Source organism: Rhododendron vialii, chromosome 5a, assembly GCF_030253575.1.
Source record: "Rhododendron vialii isolate Sample 1 chromosome 5a, ASM3025357v1".
Classification (NCBI taxonomy): Eukaryota; Viridiplantae; Streptophyta; class Magnoliopsida; order Ericales; family Ericaceae; genus Rhododendron; species Rhododendron vialii.
Genome location: NC_080561.1, coordinates 38,511,644 through 38,535,515, shown reverse-complemented (window position 1 = coordinate 38,535,515; position 23,872 = coordinate 38,511,644). Strand labels below are relative to the sequence as shown.

Genomic DNA, 23,872 nt, shown 5'->3' with positions numbered 1-23,872 from the left:
GGAATATCCATTAATGCTATATAATTAATTCATAAACTCTGAACCATACTCCCAATAATCCCATAGGCGAAAATATACTAACAATTAAAAGAAACTAACTAGCTAGGCTAAAATATACTCACTCACACCAATTGAGGAACTAGTTCTCGGTTATGAGATCACACGCGAGTCTATGACATGGTGAATGTGTGCAACACGTCATAAATTATTAAGAAAATAGCTGCAAGGAGCTAGGATTCTCAAGTAACCTTGGGCTGTCAAAATGTCTCCCCTGGTTGGCCCTCACAAAATCAAACCTTGCAATCAAGGATACTAGTTTCATGCCAAAAAATAATAATAAATGACTCCCCCTCAACCAATTTATTCCTCCTCTATTTATAATTTTTATGAACACTATAGAGTTTTGCTTTGACTTTAGTCGAAGTGTGCATAAGGACTCATTTCGAAATCCCTCAGGTACTATCAATTACATGAAGATCAGTCCATATAGAATTTTGCTCTGACTTTAGTCGAAGTGTGCATAAGTTGGACCCAGACAATTGAGTTATCAAAAATGTATACTGATTCCAAGCTAGCATTGGAGGTGAGTCTTAGCTAGGGAGGCCCAAAACACCTGAATTAAAGTGTGCAGTCCAGTTGAGAACTTAGAGAAGTCTTACTGGTTGAGTATGCCTTTGTAGGGTCAGATATATGTATCACGATATGGAATCAGAAAATATGCTAAAGTAAGAGCAAACCAATCTTTTCAAACTTAGGCTCCACATTTTAAATTACTTCTCTCCTTCTTTCCTATCTCTATATATAGATCTCAGTTCAAATGACGGTAGTCACACATAGCTGAAGACTCTCTCTCCCTTTCACTATGGGCGCTCGCATTTTCTTTTGTCTAATATTCCTCTGCTTGGCCTTCACAATCATCCGAACAAGTTCCCAGGACCCGAGCACGGGGGAACTCCTGGTTGAAGACGCCGACATTGCCTCCATGCACACCGTAGTCACCCTGTACAACATCGCAATCCTCATCGACCGGACTGACATTGGCGCGTCCAATTTAACGCTCCCAGGCGGCAGATGCCGCTACGACCCAAACGATGAGAGTTTACAGTACGATTGCACCGTCCACTCCGCTGTCCTCGACCTCTATGCCAACACAATCCGTGGCCTCGAGATCCTCACTGACACGTGGTGCTCCTCGGGCCAATTCCTCCCCAATGGCACCCTACTCCACACCGGCAGCTTCAACGACGGTGCCCAGAAGTTCCGAATGTTCACCCCCTGTGAAGACGATTCCTGGTGCAATTGGGAAGAACTTGAAAACATTGAGTTGTACAATGGGCGTTGGTACGCCACAAATAATATACTCCCCGATGGTTCTATCATAATAATCGGGGGCATCAGCGTCAACACCTTAGAGTTTTACCCACAGAAACCTAAAGGCGCAGTCAATTTCCTGTTCCTCGGCCAGGCGGCAGACGACCAGGGGGATAACTTGTATCCGTACGTTCACCTTCTCCCTCAAGGAAATCTGTTTATATTTGATGACACTCAAGCCGTGCCATATGATTAAAATGCAAACTTGATTGTAACAACTTATCCTCAGCTGCAGGGGGCCCACGTAACTACCCGTCTGCAGGATCCTCTGTTATGCTGACATTGGAAGGGGACTATTCCACGGCCAAAATTGTCATTTGCGGTGGGTCCCAGTACAATGCCTACCTTAATCAGACTATATATGAACCTGCCCATGGGACTTGCGGGCGGATTGTGGCGACTGATCCCAACCTTTTTGGGGAGATGGATACCATGCCGCTTGTTCGGAACATTGGGGACATGGTGATGCTACCAACAAGAGACGTAATAATCATAAACAGAGCTCAGGCGGGGTCGCAAGGGTTCGGATTGGCAACGAACCTGTGTTTGACCCTGGTTCTATACCAACCCGACTTACCTCTGGGATCTTGATTTACCACACTAACTCCTGGTACAATCCCCAGACTATACCACTCGACCGCGAATTTATTGCCCGATGGGAATAATTTGCTCGCCGGAAGTAATACACATTACTACTACACTTTCACTGGGTAGTACCTGACGGAGTTGAGAATCGAGGAGTTCTCGCCAGTGCATTTGGCAGCTGCCAATGCGAATTTTCAGCCAGTGATGGTGAACGCGCCAAAAATGGTGGGGTATGGAGAGTTTTTTGAGGTATATATAACGGTGCTGACCTTGGTGGGTGGGATAGTGGAGGTGAATTTTGCAAGTGCGCCTTTTACCACGCATTCATTTTCACAAGGGCAGAGATTGGTAAAGTTGGCTATCACCGGTCCTGAGCCGGACGGTACTATGTACAAAATTGGGTGTACATTGCCTCCTAGTGGGATGGTGGCGCCGCCAAATTACTATATGATGTTTATGGTTAACAATGGAGTGCCAAGTTTCGCTCATTGGGTCCATTTGATTGCCTAACCATACCGCCCAAACAACTGCTTATGTGTCTGTAAATGTATGCCAAGCATCTTTGAATGTTGGTTTTATTATTATTATTATTATTATTATTATTATTATTATTATTATTATTATTATTATTATTATTATTTATATTTATGTCGTCTCGACTCAATTTTCAAGAACTTATTGTGAAAGTGTTGAGACAACACATTTGTAGTTAAGATTTGGTTTCACTCATGTATATCCTATAAAAATAGGAAAAAGTGGTCTATACTTGTCCAATTCTTTTACGGCCCGTTTGGATGCATGGATGATTTGTTTTGAGTGGATATAGAATGAGGATAGATTTGGAGGTCGATTGTAATGAGGGGTGATATGTTAAGAATGATGGATTTGTAATGAGGTGTTTAGATGATTTTTTGAGAAGGATGATATAGATGGTGGATATGATGGGATTAGGTGTTGAATGACTAAATTGCTCCCACTTAGATTTTTAAATGATCAAAATTCGTTTACTTAATTATAATTAAAGTAAATACATATTTATCATTAATTATGGGATAAAATAAATTCATTTTATTTTACAAATGTTTAAACCATATTATTTATTAGAAAAAGTATTATTTTCTGAATTTTTTTAAAAAATGTAATTGAAAAGTGAATTTTTTTTTATAAAAAAAATTACAATTCACATACACAGTTAAGAGCCTTATGGCTAAAAATACAATTCACATATACCCCATGAGCCCATCATATATATGTGAGATATACACAATCCTTATTTTTTTATCGTTTCTTCCAAAAAAAGAAACTATTCCAGAGGTACAACTCTTTTTTCGACGCCGACTGAGCAACGACAATCCTGTTCTTCTCCGACGCCGACTAGCTTTGTGAGGTACCTCTCTCTCTCTCTCTCTCTCTCCTTCTTCTTCTTCTTCTTTGTAAAATATTGTGTGGGGGTGATGGTGAATTTGGAGGGGTAAAAAAGTCCCAAATCCCCCGGATTTGCTAACGACAGGGGTGAGGCTCTGCTTGGCAAATCCACCCAAAACACTGTTGGAAGTGGATTTGTAGTCCCAACAGTGTTTTAATTCACCCTCCCAAAAATGCAACAAAAAAAGGATATGAGTGGGACCAGGAGATGAAATCCGGGCGGCAACATATTCGGCCTCCAAATCCGGCATCCAAACAGGGCGTTAGTTTCGTTGGTAGTTGATTGATTACTGTACAACGAGATTTTCTAGAAAATCTAACACCTGTGTATTCAAAAGAAATGCTAATAGAAGAACTGGCGTAGGATCTTGTAAGCGTCTATAAGATTTTTAATATATATAAGTTATGAATTTCTTTGGCAAAATGCATTAAATTAATTCTCGTTTGCGAAACGGACAATATTCTTTTTATAGTGAAAAGGAGTATATCATTCCTTTTCTTGATAACTGCATTTCGATGGGAAGTTAGGACCGGACATCAAAACTACATCATCCACCGAATAATTAATATACAATCACTTAAAAAAAAAAAAGCGTTCCTTTTAGAATGAAATGTTCATGACAACTATACTTGAATGGGATTCCACGAAATCAATACTATATCATTTTTTTGAAAAATCAAAATACTACTATCAGTTAAAAAAAATGTTCCTTTTAGAAAGAATTAAACAACTAATTACGACATTTATTGGCTTAATTGGCATGCTTCAAGAATCAAGTTATAGATTGGATATTATGGCGTTTCTTAGTCTGTACACTTATCAAAGTTTTACCCTAAAATGTAAGATCACATATAGATTCTTTTTTTTAATCTACTTGCAGTTCCTGAGAGGCCAGATGCGATTGTCCACTTATAGTCTCCCTCATAATCTTTCCATATCTGTATTCTTAACTTTTGATTAGACTATCGATTAATCATTATATATATACTCTATATTTTTTGGTGGAAGATTTATTATTAAAAAGTCTTATATGAAAGCACGGTGGTTTAGAAAAATTTATTCTTTTACGCAATGGTTTCAAAAAGGAAAAGTCGTTGAGGATAATGGTTTTCTGTCATAGGAAGAATGGACTATCACCATCCACACGGCAACACAAGATATATAGACACAAGTGATTAACCCGAATAATTTTATTTGTGCACGAGACATTCAACCAAAAAGTTTATTCCTCAAAAAGTTGAAAGGTGGAATTTGACGAAAACCAATTATATTTTCAAATCTCGGGCCACATTAAATTTGCACAACCAACGCCTTGTAAGTTCTTAAAATTAAGCGAGGCGTGCAAATTGTTCGGAGCAAATGCACCCTCATGTCTTATTGAACATTGCCTTTGGGCACAGTAAAAGAATTCGATTAAAAAATGAAAAGTTGAGACGCTTTTAACTGTTTGGAAGGTTACCCGGCCCAGAAGCTAGGATACCCAGTAAAACTTACAAAGATGGGCGTTAAGAAGACATCGACTAGCAACTTTGTTTTGGTATATACGACTTTAAGGTGGTTGTTTTTTTCCGAAAAAAAAAATCATATTTTCAAGGATGTTCCCAGCCGAAGAGATCGAACAGCAATATTCCATAGAAATTAAGCGGGGGGCAAAAAAAAAAATTAAAAAAACAAGCAAACAGTTGGCGGGTGTGAGTCATGGGACCCACACCAACTTAGGCCCCACATTCTATACTTCTCTCTTCCTCTTCCTATCTCTATTTATATCTCAGTTCAAATAACGGCAGATGACACACATAGCTGAATACTCTCTCTCTCTCTCTCTCCCTTTCACCATGGGCGCACACATTTTCTTGTGTCTACAATTCCTCTGCTTGGCCTTCACAATTAGCCGAACAAGTGCCCAGGACCTGGGCACGTGGGCAACCCTGGTTGAAAACGCCGGCATTTCCTCCATGCACACCGCCGTCACCCCGTACAACACCGTCATCCTCCTCGACCGGACTGACATCGGCGCGTCCGAGTTATCACTCCCAGACGGCAGATGCCGCTACGACGCAAACGACCAGAGTTTACAGTACGATTGCTCCGCCCACTCGGCGGTCCTCGACCTAAACAGCAACACAATCCGTCCCCTCGAGATCCTAACTGACACGTGGTGCTCCTCGGGCCAGTTCCTCCCTAACGGCACCCTTCTCCACACCGGCGGCTTCAACGACGGCGCCCAGAAGTTCCGAATGTTCACCCCCTGCGAAGCCGGTTCCTGGTGCAATTGGGTAGAACTTGAAAACGTCGAGTTGTACAATGGGCGTTGGTACGCCACAAATCAGATACTTCCCGACGGTACTATCATAATAATCGGGGGCATCAGCATCAACACATTGGAGTTTTACCCACAGAAACCTGGCGGCGCGATCAATTTCCCGTTCCTCGGCCAGGCGGCAGATGACCAGGGGGATAACCTTTATCCATACGTTCACCTTCTCCCTCAAGGAAATCTGTTTATATTTGATGACACTCAAGCTGTGCTGTACGATTACAATGCAAACGTGATTGTAACAACTTATCCTCAGCTGCCGGGAGGCCCACGTAACTACCCGTCTGCAGGATCCTCTGTCATGCTGGCATTGGAAGGAGACTATTCTACGGCCACAATAGTAGTTTGTGGTGGGTCTCAGTACAATGCCTACCTTAATCAGACTATATACGAACCGGCCCAAGAGACTTGCGGGCGGATCGTGGCGACTGATCCCAATCCCTTTTGGGAGATGGATACCATGCCGCTTGTTAGGAACATGGGGGACATGGTGATGCTACCAACAGGAAACGTAATAATCATCAACGGGGCTCAGGCGGGGTCACAAGGGTTCGGATTGGCAACAAACCCGTGTTTGACCCCAGTTCTATACCAACCCGGCTTACCTCTAGGATCCCGATTTACTGAGCTAACCCCCGGTACAATCCCTAGACTATACCACTCGACAGCAAATTTATTACCTGACGGGAGAATTTTGCTCGCCGGAAGTAACACACATTACTACTACACTTACACCGGGGAGTACCCAACAGAGCTGGCAATTGAGGCATTTTCGCCAGGGTATTTGGCAGCAGACAATGCAAATTTTCAGCCGGAGGTGGTGAAGGCCCCAAAAACGGTGGGGTATGGAGAGTTTTTTGAGGTAGTTATAACAGTGCAAACTTTGGTGGGTGGGGCCGTGGATGTAAATTTTGTAAGTGCGCCTTTCACTACGCATTCATTTTCACAGGGCCAAAGATTGGTAAATTTGGCTATCACCGGTCCCGAGCCGGACGGTACCACGTACAAAATTGGGTGTAAATCGCCTCCCAATGGGATGGTGGCACCGCCAAGTTACTATATGATGTTTGTGGTCAATAATGGAGTGCCAAGTGTCGCTCATTGGATCCATTTGGTCGGCTAACCATCTCTCCTAAACTACCTTTGGTGTATGTATCTGCAAATGCATGCCAAGCATCCTCAAATGCTGTTTTTCTTTTCTTATTTATTTATGTCGTCTCGACAAGGTTTTCGAAAACTTATTGTGTAAGTGTTGAGAAAACACATTTGTTGTTAAGACAAGGAAAAGTGGTACTCGTCCAATTCTTTTAGTTTCGTTTGTAGTTGATTGATTACTGTAGAATGAACTTTTCTACGAAATCTAACACCTATGTACTCAAAAGAAATGTTAATAATTCAAGAACTGCGTAAGATTTTGTAAGCATCTATAACAAGTTTATCACTAGTTTATATATTTTTACTTTTAACATGGATATGAATGCAAGATTATATGATCTTTTATTATATATATATATATATATACGGCCAATATTGGGAATTGTATCAATTGATCATGCATCTATGATAATATTCTGGTATTATTTTTATAATATCCACTGAAATGCGAGAAATTTGTCACCATCGATCGTGACTTATAACGTATGTTATGAATTTATCATAAAGCCGGAAACAAATGTAACAAACTTATCATGTATAATAAAATTTATCATGTGTATGTGTACATGTAAATATATAACAAATTTACCATAAAATAAGATAAATATATCATATACAGTGAATGAAAACTTTAGTATTCTAACCAACTATGGTGAAGACTTCTATATGATTTTCATCGTACTATACTACCGATAGAGTCCTTATTAAGGGAACTAGTTTTATGATGTCAATTACCATGCATGTAAGTTCCCGTTTTTATTTTCCACCCATCCTAGTATTGGGCTTGTGAAGGCCTGTTTCGATTAGGTTCACGTTTCGTTGAGGGTTTGGGGTTCAAATTGAACAGAGTTGTTACGTACAGTATAACTGATGATGTAAACCATAGGATATACAATACTTGCTATATACTCAATAGCCGATAAAAGTACACACTTTTTTCATTCGATTTATACATAATGAAACTAGCGTGTGCCGTTGATGTACTCAACATTTTGTTGGGGAATCACGTAAAATCTCTATGTTCGCGTTCTCGTTTTTGTTCTCGATTATTCTTTGCGCATTGTGTATTTGTTGAGTTGGCAATTGCTTTTACGATTGTATAATTAATTAGTATTTAATTGGAGCAAAGGATATGAAAGGTAGTACGTGACACTTCATGGTTTTTTTGTTTTCTTTTTCCCCTAGTTCCAAAATGACACTTCACTTTGAAGTGGTAAAAACAACAGTACTACCGTAAATGAATGTCCACTCATTAAAAAAAGAACATTGAATGATTGTTTTCGCTTTAAAAAAAAGATTGGTTTAAAGCATCTCCAGCAGAAGTAATTAACATACTCCAAATTTGATACTTCTGACAGATTTTAGGTGCATCTTATGAAGAAAAAGTAAATCTCAAACTTGAAGAGGGAAAGTTTGTTAGAAAAAGCTTTAAAAAGCCTCTTTAAAATAGTTTGTTGTGTTAATTAGATTTACTAATTGAACTGTGAGTTATGGGGAATAAACATTTTTAACTCCCTTTCATCATATTGTGCATTTAAGTTCCTATTATATGAATGAGTAATTTGGCACATTTATGGTTGACTTGACTATATAAAGGTGGTTGGTACATGATCATTGTGTGATTTTACCTCAATTCGGTGTATTCTGTGCCTCGCTCTCAACTCTCCAGTCTTGATCGATCCGAATCTACGCCTCTCATCCATGGAGGTCTCATATTTCATCCTCCTTTTCATCTCTGTGTATGTGAGGGAGACGAAGGCACCATGGCGGCTGCTGCTTCTTTAATTTCCTCCCACGACGGCTGATTTTGGGTGCGAGGGAGATACAACCACGCAGGTTTTCTACAGAAATGATACGACCACCGCATAGGCCACCGCACGCCATGTGGGGCCTAGAGTGGACCCACAAAATATAAAAAATACTCATAAATTTTAAAATAATTATTTATGAGGTCTTATAAAAAATCAGCTCAAACAAAAATCGATACGTATGTTTTCTAAATTCACAGGGACAGAACTGCGAAATTTTATATCAGTAAGAAAACCGGTACCAAAACCAATACGGTATTCAAAACCGTGGTTCGGAAGGTTGCCGTCCCATAAGCGATACAAACAGCCGGCGTAATCAATAAAACTTACAAAGACCGGTTCCAAGGTCAGCGACTGAAGAATCATTTTTTGGTAAATACTGTACGACTTAAGGTGACGGTCTCATCCGTATTTACCAAAAAAAAAGTCATACTACGTATTTGCACGGACGAAGACAGCAATATTCCACTAGAAATTAAGCGGGGAAAAAAAAAAAAAAAACTAAAATACGATCAAACAGTTGGAGGGTGTGAGTCGTGGGACCCACATCAGTGGAGCCCTTTATCAGCGTTGATCGTCAGCCAAAAGTCCACATCAACTTAATTAGGCCCCACATTTCACGTTACTTCTCTCGATCTCCCTCTTCTCCTATCTCTATATATACAAGTACGTATTTCAGTTCCAATAAAGGTAGCAATATCAGCTGAAAACTCTCTCTCTCCCTTTCACCATGGGCGCTCGCATTTTCTTGTGTCTACAATTCCTCTGCTTGGCCTTCACAATCATCCCAACAAGTGCCCAGGACCTGGGCACGTGGGAACTCCTGGTTGAAAACGCCGGCATTGCCTCCATGCACACCGCCGTCACCCGGTACAACACCGTCCTCCTCCTCGACCGGACCGACATCGGCATGACCGAATTAATGCTCCCAAACGGCAAATGCCGCTACGACGCAAACGACCAGAGTCTACAGTATGATTGCTACGCCCACTCCGCTGTCCTCGACCTCTACACCAACAAAATCCGTCCCCTCAAGATCCTCACCGACACGTGGTGCTCCTCCGGCCAATTCCTACCTGACGGCACCCTACTCCACACCGGCGGCTTCAACGATGGCGCCCAGAAGTTCCGAAGGTTCAAGCCCTGCTTACCCGGTTCCTGGTGCAATTGGGTAGAGCTTGAAAACGTCGAGTTGTACAATGGGCGTTGGTACGCCACGAATCAAATACTCCCCGATGGTTCTATCATAATAATCGGGGGCATCAGCGTCAACACCTTGGAGTTTTACCCACAGCGACCTGGCGGCGCGGTCGATTTCCCATTCCTTGGCCAGGCTGCAGACGACCAGGGGGATAACCTGTATCCATACGTTCACCTTCTCCCTCAAGGAAATCTATTTATATTTGATGACACTCAAGCCGTGCTATACGATTACAATGCAAACGTGATTGTAAAAACTTATCCTCAGCTGCAAGGGGGCCCACGTAACTACCCGTCTGCAGGATCCTCTGTCATGCTGGCATTGGAAGGAGACTATTCTACGGCCACAATAGTAGTTTGTGGTGGGTCTCAGTACAATGCCTACCTTAATCAGACTATATACGAACCGGCCCAAAAGACTTGCGGGCGGATCGTGGCGACTGATCCCAATCCCTTTTGGGAGATGGATACCATGCCGCTTGTTCGGAACATGGGAGACATGGTGATGCTACCAACCGGAGATGTAATAATCATCAATGGGGCTCAGGCGGGGTCACAAGGGTTCGGATTGGCAACGAACCCGTGTTTGACCCCGGTTCTATACCAACCCAACCTACCTCTGGGATCCCGATTTACCATGTTAAACCCTGGTACAGTCCCGAGATTGTACCACTCGACCGCGAATTTATTGCCCGACGGGAGAATTTTGGTCGCCGGAAGTAACTCGCATTACTACTACGCATTCAACGGGGAGTATCCAACGGAACTGAGAATTGAGGCATTTTCACCGGGGTATTTAGCGGCAGACAAAGCAAATTTTCAGCCGGTAGTGGTGAAGGCGCCAAAAATGGTGGGGTACGGGAAGTTTTTCAAGGTATATATAAAGGTGCCGATTTTGGTGGGTGGGACAGTGGAGGTGAATTTTGTAAGTGCGCCTTTCACAACACATTCATTTTCACAGGGGCAGAGATTGATAAAGTTGGCTATCACCGGTGCCAAGCGGGATGGTACTATATACAAAATTGGATGTACATCGCCTCCCAATGGGATGGTGGCGCCACCAAGTTATTATATGATGTTTGTGGTTAACGATGGAGTGCCAAGTGCTGCTCATTGGGTCCATTTGATCGCCTAACCATATCGCCTAAACAACCGCTGATGTATGCATATGTAAATGTATGCCAAACATCTTCAAATGTTGGTTTTCTTTTGTTTTTATTTATTTGTTCATGTCGTCTCGACAAGGTTTTCAAGAATTTATTGTAAAAGTGTTGAAAAAACATATTTATTGTTAAGATTTGGTTTCACTATGTATCTTCTAAAAGATAAGGAAAAGTGGTATTTGTCCAATTCTTTTAGTTTCATTGGTAGTTAATTGATTGATTATTGTACAATAAACTTTTCTGAAACAATCTAAGGCTCTGTTTGGAACCTATGAAAAAGAAGGGAAAATAATTTTCCCTTATATGGTTTGAGTGGAAACAGAAAGGAAAATAACAAAGTAAAGAACATTAAATGTTTTGTTTCTCTTTAAAAAAAAGATTGACTTAGAGCATCTCCAGCAGAAGTAATTAGCAAGAGATAAATTCTTTCTATCTTAGGTTGAATACCCACGATTTCCACCACCTATTGTGGGGCCATCGGATGTTCATTATAAATATCTGAACCGTTCATCTTATACGACCCGCAGTGTAGTATATCTACGCAAAAATCAACTTGATTGAAAATCGATATGTGTACCAAAAATTACATTTTGGTTTATAAAATAGACGGTCATGGACAATTTGACTTTAAAGAATCATATCGTCCATTTTACAAATCAAAATTTAATTTTGATATACCTATCGATGTCTGATAAAGATAATTTTTTGTATGGATATACTATTTTGCGAGTCCTACAAGATGAACGGTTCAGATTAATATAACAAATTCATGATGGAACCCACAAATTGCAAACTTGGGGTGTTCTACCTAAGGTGAAAAGAATTTAATCTCAATTAACAAACTCAAAATTGTTACTTCAGGTTTTAGGTGCATCTTAAAAAGAAAAAAAGTAAATCTCAAACACGAAGAGGGAAAATATGTTAGATAAAAGCTTTTAAAAACCTCTTTAAAACTGTGTAGTATGTTAATTAGATTTACTAATGGAATTGAGTTATGGCGAAAAAACATTTTTAACTCCCAGTTATTATATTGTGCGTTTCAATTCCTATTATATGAATGAGGAATTGCCTTAATTTGTGGTTGGTCTACTATATAAAGGTGGTTGGTACACGATGATTGGTGTGATTTTCGTTAGAGAATTTGATCAAATATACATACGGTATATAAACACATTTTCAGCATACTGGTGGTTCTTGGTTTACTGGGAAATCCTTAGCTGAGCGTGCACACATAGCTTCCTAGATGATCGATCGTTGTATCTTGGGAGTTGAAAACAGCCAGTGCAAGAGGACATGTATTCTTTCTAAAGAGAGCACTATATCCGTGACTCAATCAATTAATTTTCTCTATTCTCCTATATATTTCTATCTACTTCAAATATTAATTATTTCAACATCTTATTGTTGTCATCTCTGATTATTATAGTCTACAGAAATTTTCGAGAATATTTCCAACAAAAAGTCAAATACTCCAACCACTAAATTACATATTAGTATTAAACTGCACGGAACAAACGAATCATCAACTCATAAAAGAATGGGTACCGTTGATCAGTACGTTGCTGTACAAATTAACTTAGGCCTCATTTGGCTTTAAAAGTAGGAACAATAATTTTTTTTCGTTTTATTCAAAAAAAATTTGTATTTGTTAGTTTTGTGCATAACTTTTGTGACTTATTAATTCATCTTGGCGAGAGGAATCGGAAAAGTAAAAAATTTTAATCGAAACTAGTAATTTTTTTCAAAAAAAACAAGAATAAGTAAAAAAAAGTTGATTTATTGACTTATTTTTGTCTTTATTCAAAAAATTATGAATTTCGATCACAATTTTTTCTTTTTTGATACCTCTCGTCGAGACAAATCAATAAGTCCCAAAAGTTTAACGCAAAATAATTAAATGCAAAAAAAATTCAAATAAAGACAAAAAAATAAGTTACTAATCTACATCATCCAAACCCACCCTTAGTTGTCCTCGTGTCTTCACAACTTACTAAAATACAAATTATTCAGTACTACTACCTTGGATGTTGAGAAGATGCGATTGACCTTTGTGGCTTGCTAGGCTTTTTCAGGTGTCCATCGGTGGGTTCTTGTGGTTTGGGATTCCTTCCTTAATTTGATCCTAGATGTTTTGGTTGGCATCCGCCTTCTAGATTTTATTGTCTGTAGGGTGGCGCTTTGCCATTGTGCCATTAGTCCATTTAACCTTTTGTAATTTCCGTTCAGTCTTTGTCGCACCAAATGAAAGGCGACTTTTGTGAATAATTACATTACTTATTTACTCCATATAAGAGGTGATTGGCTTGTTAATATGCACATAATCTTGCAAGTCTACTCCATATAGCCAGTTGTTTTGCTTTTGTTAGAACGTCTCCAAACCTTTACTTAAAATTGAGAGGTTTCAAAAAATTTTTTAAGACCGGTGCGGCGTTTTGACACCGTCAAATTTGACATCAACAAACACTCCTCTCCAATCATAGAGTCAAATCGTATAGTGCTAAACCATTTTTGACTTCTACTTGTTTCTGAACTCTTATAATTGTACTTGGCATGAGGCATAAAAATTGAAGCAAATGGGAAGGCTGCCAAATCCCCGTCGGATTTGGCATCGCAATTGGCATGTGGTTGGATTACAAGAGCAGGCAAAAACTGCCACAATCTTTTGTTAAAATTTAAGTCCACCGATTGTCATTTTTATTGATGCCAATAAGTGGCACCGATGATGATTGCCCTTTCTCTTACTTCATTCACGCCAATAGATATGTATTGAAAAATAACACGAGTTTAATTAAATTAATGGTCCAAATTTGAGAATTGCCAAACTGAAACGTATGAAACTGGTACATCATTTCTTTTTCTTTCTCTTTTTCTGGCAAGTCTGGCACATGATCATTTCAATGATATAGCATTCATAAAAATAACTTTGACAATGACATTTTAGTGCCGATAAGTGGACTTGCTCTACGAGAATGGGTACCCCGACTGCTTATTGTTCATTGTTTTTGTTGGACACCTCTCATATGTGAAGTAAACTTTTTAACAACTTGAGGAATTAAGGACCATATCGATCGAGGATTCTTTAGCAGTGCGCAGCAAGAATTATTTGGCCCCACTGCGCAGAGATAAACTAAACTTTCGCTGTTAGAGACGCAGACATATAGGTGAGAGAGACAACATTTTTTTTGGATAAGTAAGACAATATTGTATTCAAACGAAAAAGGATTGCAGATAAAGCCATGGGACAGCATAATTGGTCGGACTTCATTGGAAGAGTGGAATCAACCGGGGAATCTTGCAGTGCAGGTTGCATTGCAGAGCTGAAGGCGGCTGATCCGGTTGTCTATTTCGGCGATGGAGTAGGTGTCAAAATGGATAGCAGGATCGGCTGTTCTACAGCTCCTGCAGTGCAATTGCACTGCAGGATTTCCCATTCCGGAATCAACGTGAGAATGAGAAAGAAAGTAGAGATAAATTACATATTCAGTTTAATTACCCAAAAAAAAAAAAAGAATACATTTGTAGCTCAAGCTTCAGAAATTACATATATACGATCTAATAAGAAAGAATTAAGCTTTATGAATTAAGAGCCATAGATGGGTGGTTTCTGCTAGAATCATGTCCTTCATTATGTGTTGTTGTGATTACATCTGTGCTTGTTGTCTAATGGTTTGTGCTGTGGATTCTTATGTCGACACTTGTGTCGGCTGTTTATGCAGGGTGTCCTTGAGTCTATAGCCTGGTGTGCTTTGTGCAGTAACTTGTGTCTCAGATTAGGTGGTTTGGTGCTTTCCTGTATATTGCGATGTAATCTTTGCCTTCGGGTATGTTTGAATGAATTGACTGATTTCAAAAAAAATGTCCTTCATTATGATTGGATTTGAGACAGAGTGCGTACAGGGTGGGCGCTCCATTGAATAACACTTCATACTACGTAAAAGAGTGTATTTGTGAGTGTGCACTTGTGTATGTTGCTTACATTTTTTTTTTCTTGACCTTGTACGTTGTTTCTTCGCGCACATTTGTTGGTCAGAATGGATAAGTAAAATTTTGACCTGTTTTATTAATTTCAAAAAATATATATAATAAAAACAGATACACACTTTAGAAACTGAAACTAGAGAATATATCAAATCAGGAATTGGAAATTGAAGGTAAACATAAACAGAATATAGAAATGATTGTGCAAATCAAGGCTCGTTTCACCCATTGTCCTTATTCCGAATACGCTACCTCACCGAATTTGCTCAAGTGATTCGTCCTGCATCGCTATTTCCTGGATACTAGATATATCGTGGCTTCAAATGGTCGTAGTCACTGCACACTCAACAGCTCTTGCAAACAGCAATATGGTGCGAATTTTCGGTGTCTCATTATAACTTGAAGCAGAGAAGCCAATTTTATGCACACAAAGAACTAATGTGTTAGCTTAGGATCTAGCTCATTAATGCCGATCAAGATAAGCTTTTGTACATATGTTCTACTTCACGTACGAAGGAACCTAGTTAATCGACTCCGAGCAAATCAGTTGGAGGTGAGACCTAACTAGACCCAGTCACCCAAATCACTTGAACTACAAAGGACAGTCCAGCTGAGATAACAGAGAAGTCTTATTCACTGAGTAGGCCTTGTAGGTCCATGTGTATCACAAGATATATTTACATTTATATTTTCACTCGATAGATGTCTAGCCTACTCCCAAGGGAATGGGGATGGGATACTGCTAAGCGACATACGGGTGAGGCAAGTCCAAAGGGCACTAACCATCACACCAAACACTTGTGATTTTGGTGCGAATCAAACCCTCACCTTTCATGAGAAAGAGGTAAGAAAGTGCCGGTTACAGCCTTACATGCCTGTTGGCTGTATCAGGATATGGAATTAATTCAGAAAATATGCTACAGAAAAAAGGAAACCAACATTTTCAAGTTCGGCCCAAAGCCCAAAGACTATATATGCAGGCTTGGCCTTTTCATAAAGGCCCTAGTAACAAACCACCCATTAAAAATGTTCCCCCAGCTCATCAGGGGCTAAATATGTAGCTGTCCAATTAACGAAGGGAAACTCTTGTCTGCTCCAGTTCTTCGTACTTGTTACCTGTCTAATGTTAGTATTTAGTTAATTCAAAGTCTAGTTATGGGTTCAGATTACTTATTTGCTCTTAATTTGTTAGCTAGTATAGTTTCTCTACACCATGTTTATTAACTAGGGGTGACCGACTGAATAAAAAGAAGATACTGATCGACGATATTGACAAAAAAAGGGATTTCAAATTTGTTATAAATGGATTCTATCGCAATTTCTATGTACAACAAACCTTGAGTTTGGTTACGTAATAAATTTAAAATATCTGAAATTCTCCCACTCTACCACCAGCATATATATATCATCACCACCACCATCATCACTTCAACACCACCCCACCCTCCGTCCCGCAAAGATAGTTCACTACGAAAGACATACAATTTTATAGTTACTTGAAGTGATTCATGTTTATTTACGTTAATAAACAATAGATTGGCTGTACCTGTATACAAACCACCTAAAGTGAAAGAGGAACAAGAGCAATAATCCATACCATATTGGGAAGTTCATCACTTCAATATTTGTAGTACTCGGAGTATTATTTTTGTGAACATTCATTACTTCAATTAGTCCGCATGTTACTTGAACAGATCTCTTAGCTGTCCGAGTAGTTGAGGAGGACAGGAGGTTGTCCAAAAAGGGCACATTCAGCGTACCATGTAAAACTTTCAAAGATATCATACCGACTCGTTTGTCAATGAGATATAGGAGCAGATATGTTATCACCCCGAATATTATATTCGAAGGTCTTATATACGGTGTTTACCACCCGGATATAGACAACGGATATAATATTCCCCCTTTATATATATCCTTCTTTTTTTAAAATATCATTTCACATGCTATATCTACCCAAAGTTAATCTGATCGGCAAATGACCCGTAAGGTGGTGATTTTCGGTAGGAGTACTAATTATAATTTCAGGAGAACTACCTCTACACTTCGCGCGCAGCTTCCGCGACAGCGCAGTGGCCTTGACAAAAATTGAACTACTCAAGGCTGGGCTTTGACTTCACCGACAATCATCAACTGGAAATTCGTATCTTCTCTGAACTTCTTAGCGGATGACAACAGTATTATTCCCGAGAATCATTCACTAGAAACAAAGCAGAGGACAGTCAGTCAACAAGTTGGTAGGTGGGCAAAGAGCCGTGGGAATCTATCATTTCACCATCATCGATCCCAGTTAAGTTCAGCTAGAAACCCAAACTCTTCTCCCTCTAACGTAAGAAATCAATCTCTCTCTCTCTCTCTCTCTCTCTCTCTCTCAGGTAGACACACACACAACCGAGCAGTGAACACTCTCGCTTACACTATGGCCGCACCCATTTTCTTCGGTTTACAATTCCTCTGCTTCGCCTTCGCGATCATCCAAACCAGTGCCGACCTCCCGGGCACGTGGGAGCTCCTGGTCCCCAACGCCGGCATTGCCTCCATGCACACCGCCGTGACCCCGTTCAACACCGTCGTCCTCCTGGACCGTGCTAACATCGGCCTGTCCAATCTGTCGCTCCCGAATGGTGAATGCCGCGACGACCCATTCGAAGAGGACTTAAAGCACGATTGCTCTGCCCACTCCGCCGTCCTCGACCTCAACACCAACGGAATCCGTCCCCTTGAGATCCTCACCGACACGTGGTGCTCATCGGGCCAATTCCTCCCTAATGGCACCCTCCTCCAATCGGGCGGCAATGACGACGGCAACAGGAAGTTCCGAATGTTCACCCCCTGCGAAGCCGCTTCCTTCTGCGATTGGGTTGAGCTTCAAAATGTCGAGTTGTCCCAAGGTCGTTGGTACGCCACTAATCAGATACTCCCCGATGGTTCTATCATAATAATCGGGGGAATCAGCGTTAGCAGCGTGGAGTATTTCCCGCCGAGATCTAGCGGCGCAGTCGATTTCCAGTTCCTCGTCGAGTCAAGAGACAACCAGACGGATAACCTTTATCCATATGTTCACCTTCTGCCTCAAGGAAATCTTTTTATATTTGCTAACAATCAATCTGTGCTATATGATTACGATAATAACGTGATTGTAAAAAAATTTCCTATACTAGAGGGGGGTCCACGTAACTATCCATCTGCAGGATCCTCTGCCATGCTGGCATTGGAAAGTAATTATTCCACGGCCACGATTGTCATTTGCGGTGGGGCTCAATACGGCGCCTACAATAATCAAAGTGTAAATACTCCGGCTCAGGGGAGTTGCGGGCGGATCGTGGCGACTGATCCCAACCCCATTTGGGAGATGGAGGAAATGCCATTTGTTCGAATCATGGGAGACATGGTGATGCTACCAACAGGTGACGTATTAATCATCAACGGGGCTCAAGCGGGGTCGCAAGGGTATGGATTGGCGACGAACCCGTGTTTGAACCCGGTTCTATACCAACATGACCAACCTGAGGGATCCCGGTTTATGACATTAACCCCCAGTTCAATCCCCAGGTTGTACCATTCGACTGCGAATTTATTGCCCGACGGGAGAGTTTTGCTTGCTGGAAGTAACACACATTACTACTACACATTCGGCGTGGATTTCCCAACGGAGCTGAGAATCGAGGCGTTTTCGCCTGAGTATTTGACAGCAAACAATGCAAATTTGAGGCCGGCAGTAGTGAACACGCCAACGACGGTAAAGTACGGACAACTTTACAATGTATCTGTAACGGTGCCGACACCGTTGACGGGGATAGTCGAGGTGAATTTTGCAAGTGCGCCTTACAATACGCATTCATTTTCGCAGGGGCAGAGGTTGGTGAAGCTGGTTGTCACCAGTGTCGTGCCGAACGTTAATGGACAGTACATGATTGCGTGTACGGCGCCACCCAACGGAATAGTGGCGCCACCAGGGTATTATATGATGTTTGTGGTTAACCAGGGAGTGCCGAGTGTTGCTAGTTGGGTCCAATTGACCTCCTAATTTTCAAATGTTGGTTTTCATTTATTTTCGTAGTGACTTATATATACGGTCTGGCACGCATATGCATCCGAGAGTACTTTTATACCAAAACTACCCTGGGCAATTTTCCCTCCACTGCTCAGACTCCCTTCTCCTTTTCTATCAAGTCCACTCCACCCCGATCACCGCCTGTGCCCAACTCCGCCACACCACTGCCGGTAGCCAGCTTAACACTTACTCCATCAAGCAGATTAATTTGTGAATTTTAGCCTGTTAAGTATTTTACTTACTTGAAATTGGAGTTCCTAGGCAGCGGCCTCTTGGGCCTTGCCCTAGGACCGGGCCTGGTTGCGGTCGGTTTGGAATGCGATAATCACGGGTTGTGCTGAAAATAGGTATTCAGATATTGCTTTCGATAGGTTTCGGAGAATGCACTTGTGCACATCGGATTATGAGGTATTTGAAGAGACAGAAGCCATATATATACATGATCAAATTACTGATAGTGCGACGATGAGTGGTATTCAATAGTAAGTCATCGGAGGGAGAGAGTATACACCGGCCGGGAGTACTGAATAACCCATTGAGCTGACTTTCGTGAATGTACTGAAGTGTTTGTTCATGTGGAAGAATCGGCCATCAAGTACTATTCTGGTTTCTTATATATCATTTTGGAACATTTGTTTGGTTCTCATTTGATTTTTTTCGCATGTGGTAGTTTTCTGTCAATTTTTTGTAAATCAGCCCAGAAATATGAAACTCACTAGGTGGTTTAATTTGTTGTGTTTTGAAATTCAAAAAAATTCATGACCTCAAAGCAAATGAAATTCAGTAGGTTGTTCTTATGGAGTTCTACAATAGCTAGTTGTGTTTTGAAACCCGGTGAAATTCAAGTCGAAACTAATGAAATTCACTAGCTTGTTGTTGCATGTGTTTTGAAATCGAGTAATATTCACGAGCTCGAAGCTAATAAAATTTACGATGTGGTTCTTACATTTTTTTTTTTTTTTACTCAGCAAAAGAAGAATTTTATTAATCTCAAAACCATAGTTACAAAGTTCTTACATATTTTTCAAAGAACAAGTGTGTTTAGCAGGGAAAGAAGGCATCACAACGAGTGAATGAAATCCCAACTATATTGACACCCCATACGCTCGACAATCATATGCTAACTCGACTCCCATGAGGTACCACCGTTGGCAAGTTTTCAACCATACAATTCAAACACAAAACAGCAAAAGCCAACACCCACAAAAACAGCCAAATTTGGTCCTATTCTGAAGAGGGACAACCCACCTCAGAAAAGACTACCTGGTGTGCTCAACAACCCCAAAACAAAAAAGCCCACCTGGTGTACTCCCCAAGCCTAAAACCAAAAAACTAAAACCAACTTTCCTAGGAAAGAGACCCAACCTGATGGGAAAAACTTATTTACAGAACCTCCGTAAATAAAATTTATGGCACCCAATCTCCCGTGTTTAAAACTGTTTTGGATGGTCCGTGTTAAAAACACACTATTACCGGTTAGAAATATTTATTACCGGTCAAAGTTTAAATCCGTATCTCAACCATTTATTACCGAAACAGATGTCTGTGATTGTGCCGAGCCGTGAATAAGTTTCTTTCCAACTTAATACTCCCCCACCAAATATACAATTTCACAAGACAAGCAAAAAACTACTAACTACCAAAAAGAAAGAGACGCACCCAGACACAAGAGAAGAAAGAATAAAAAAACATAAGACTATGCCAACGCCATGATGAGCACATAACCAAAGACACATGAGAAGCACACCCACAAAACAGGAACACAGTTCAACACTAACAGATTGCAGCATCAATGAAGCTTTTTTAACCTGAAAATAAAGTCATCCACAGTGTAATCTTTGTCCCAAGTTATAGTTTTGACCCAGAGAGCCGCCCTTATCTTGATAGTTTCTTCCACTCTACCCCAATTAAAGTACTTGTGATCAAACACAGTTTCATTTCTTGTTAGCCAGATGATTCATATGACTGCAAACAATCATCTTTTTCGGCTTTAAAGTTCCAGTCATCCCACCATTTGAATAATTCCTCCAGTGATTGAGGTAAGGCTCATTGAGGGTGTGTTCTAGATTTCCCCCTTAAAAAATAAGTACTTATTTGTAATTTTCAAGCTTAAAAATAATATGCTTACTGAAATAAAAAAAAATGCAATATGAATCTTATTTGATAGATTTCGATGAGATCTATCAAATCCTAAAAAACAAATTAAAAAATTATTTCGTAAGCACATTATTTTTAAGGGAAAAAAATCGAAATGGTCCTTGTAGTTTAGTGTTTGTGTCAACTTGGTCCCTGCAGTTTGAATTGACTCAATTTACACTTTGTAGTTCTTATTTTGTTCCAACTTGGTCCAATTACTAACTGCCGTTAGACTTCGTTAACCCCAGACACGAATGAGCCCTTTTTCTAGGGTTAAAATCGTAATTTGTCATTTTCCTCTTACCCTAATATACCTCTAAACCAAAACACAGAGTCTCATTGTTCCATTCTCCATTTTTTTCACGGCTTCCATTCTCTATTTGTCGCGCCCGAAATTTTACCTTCAACCGAAACGAGTCTCGTTCACCTTCGGGGGGAAGGAGTGAGAGGGATTATGGCCAAAATAAATTATCCGATTCTTATGGATTGCAACGTGGTTCTTGAAAAAAAAAAAGAAAAAATGAGGAGTTTTATATTCTATAAAAGGGGTTCGGATATTTTGAAAAATGTTTGGATTTTAGAAAATGAAGTGAGTTTTATTTTAAAAAGAACCGAGCTTTCATCAAGCTACCTACATATCTCCGGGTAAAGGAGAATCAAGTCCGGCCATAGTTTGGGCCATAAAAGGGGTTTAGAAAAAAACTTAGTGTCTCCACCGGGTATAGAGTTTAGGTGTGCCTTGTAACCTTTTGAATATCGGAAGAATAATTCAAGTATTTTAGAAAAAAAAACACGGGCCAGAGAACCCGATTTTTAGAAAAAATTGACTCGATTTTGCTTCTTAGGAAAAGGTTTTAAGTCTGCGAGGTTAGAGAAGAAAGCGTTTGGTAATTTTCACTAGAAAAGGGACCCATTTGTGTCGGGAGTTAACGGAGGCTAACGACAGTTAGTAATTGGACCAAGTTGAAACGAAATGGAAACTACAGAGTGTAAATCGAGTCAATTCAAACTGCAGGGACCATGTTGACACAAACACTAAACTACAAGGATCATTTCGGTTTTTTTCCCTATTTTTAAACTTGAAAATAGATTTTTATTTTGTAAATATTTATCTGAGAAAGCAGAACAGGGCCTGAGCACCCCACCTTGACAGAATATTGCACCAAGTGTCCCACACATGTTCACAATGAAGCAACATATATATGATTTGCTGATTCCATTGATGCAGAGCAGAATTTGCACAATACTTCTTCTTCATTGTTAATGATCCCAATCTGAAAAGATATTCTGAAGTCACGGGCGGTGTGACAAGTGCCACCCTTCAAGAATTCCAAAAAAAAAAATTTACACGAAAACTGTTAAATAACATTCATGCATGTAAAATGAACACCAAAGGTACTTTGCTCGAGTGGCTAAGTTGTATGCCAATGAAATGTGATAGCTCCCCCTATTGGTGCTACTTGTTAATTGGGAGAATTTTTCATAAGTCCACTATAGCATATTTCAAACCCACTAAATCCACTTCTAAATTTCAAAACCCACTAAGTCCACTAATCTATTATTAATGATATAATAACACTGCTTAGTCTAAAATACCCCTGTTCTTTAAAAGTTGATTGCCCCGTTTTTCCATCAATTTCAAAAATATTTATTTGAAATTTTCGAACCCCGAAAATCTCTCACATTTCAGTACAAATGGAATCCCCACTCCCCCCCTTCCCCCCCTTTCCCCCCCTTCCCCCCCTCATTTCTCAGAACGAACCCCAGTTCGTGAAAAACGAGAAAAGCCCTAGACGGTTCGTGAGAAGAAATTGATCGCCTGACATTTTGTCGTCGGCCTCCTTCGTCGTCGGCGTTCTTCGTTCACCAACGGTCTCGCCTTCTCCATAATTTCAGACGGCCGTTCTTCTCCGTTCGTCGCCGTCCTACGACGCGTTTCAGTCGCCCATTCTGGTAGGGTGGTAGACGCCATACTTCGCCCATTGTATTCGGGTGGTAGTAGCTGTTCTACGCCGTTGTTCTCCTTCGTTCCAGTCGGACGCCGTCCCGCTCTTCGCAGTTGTTCGCTTTCGTTTATCAAAAACCGTCAAATCCTACATCGAAATCGATTACCAGGTATGTTTGTCTTTGAATATATGGTTATATGAATGGGTGGTTGTTTGAATATTGGTTTACAGGTATGTTTATTCCTGTATATATGGTTATATGAATCCTTTAGGGTTCTGAACGGTAAAGTGATGGTTAAGTTAAGATAGGGTTTTGATTGAAAGTAAATGTGGTTATATCAATATTTGATCCGTTAGGGTATGATTGAATTAAGTTATGTATTTCATATATGGTATATATGGCATATATGGTTATATAAGTGTTTGTTGTTTGATTGTTGGTTTACAAGTATGTTTATTCTTGATTAAATGGTTACATGAATCATTGGCTCAGTTATGGTTCTGATCAGTAAAGTGTTGGTTAAGTTCAATTAGGGTTTTGATTGAAAGTAAATGTGGTTATATCATTTTTTGATCAGTAAGGGTGTTGTTGATTTAAGTTAGGGATATCATTGATGGAATATATGGTTATATAAACTGTGTGTGAATAGATGTTCTGTGTGGCATAATTTTGAAATATGGTTATATAGTGATATGCTAATGCTTATGGTTATATCTGGTTAGGTTATCAGTC

General features: G+C 40.1%; 3 protein-coding genes and 1 pseudogene across 3 annotated transcripts; all 4 read left to right on the top strand.

The window, feature by feature from the left end:
• Positions 1-861: 861 nt before the first annotated feature.
• LOC131326743 (aldehyde oxidase GLOX-like) lies at positions 862-2,466 on the top strand (annotated as a pseudogene).
• A 2,708-nt stretch (positions 2,467-5,174) lies between these two features.
• On the top strand, positions 5,175-7,004 carry LOC131326531 (aldehyde oxidase GLOX-like). The gene has a single exon (XM_058359347.1). It carries the CDS (start codon positions 5,218-5,220, stop codon positions 6,820-6,822), a length of 1,605 nt encoding a protein of 534 aa, XP_058215330.1. The 5' UTR covers positions 5,175-5,217; the 3' UTR covers positions 6,823-7,004.
• A 2,342-nt stretch (positions 7,005-9,346) lies between these two features.
• LOC131326291 (aldehyde oxidase GLOX-like) lies at positions 9,347-11,212 on the top strand. The gene has a single exon (XM_058359029.1). The coding sequence runs from the start codon at positions 9,393-9,395 to the stop codon at positions 10,995-10,997; it is 1,605 nt and encodes a 534-aa protein (XP_058215012.1). The 5' UTR covers positions 9,347-9,392; the 3' UTR covers positions 10,998-11,212.
• Positions 11,213-17,333: 6,121 nt separating this feature from the next.
• Positions 17,334-19,673, top strand: LOC131326670 (aldehyde oxidase GLOX-like). The gene has a single exon (XM_058359529.1). It carries the CDS (start codon positions 17,423-17,425, stop codon positions 19,028-19,030), a length of 1,608 nt encoding a protein of 535 aa, XP_058215512.1. The 5' UTR covers positions 17,334-17,422; the 3' UTR covers positions 19,031-19,673.
• Positions 19,674-23,872: the final 4,199 nt, after the last annotated feature.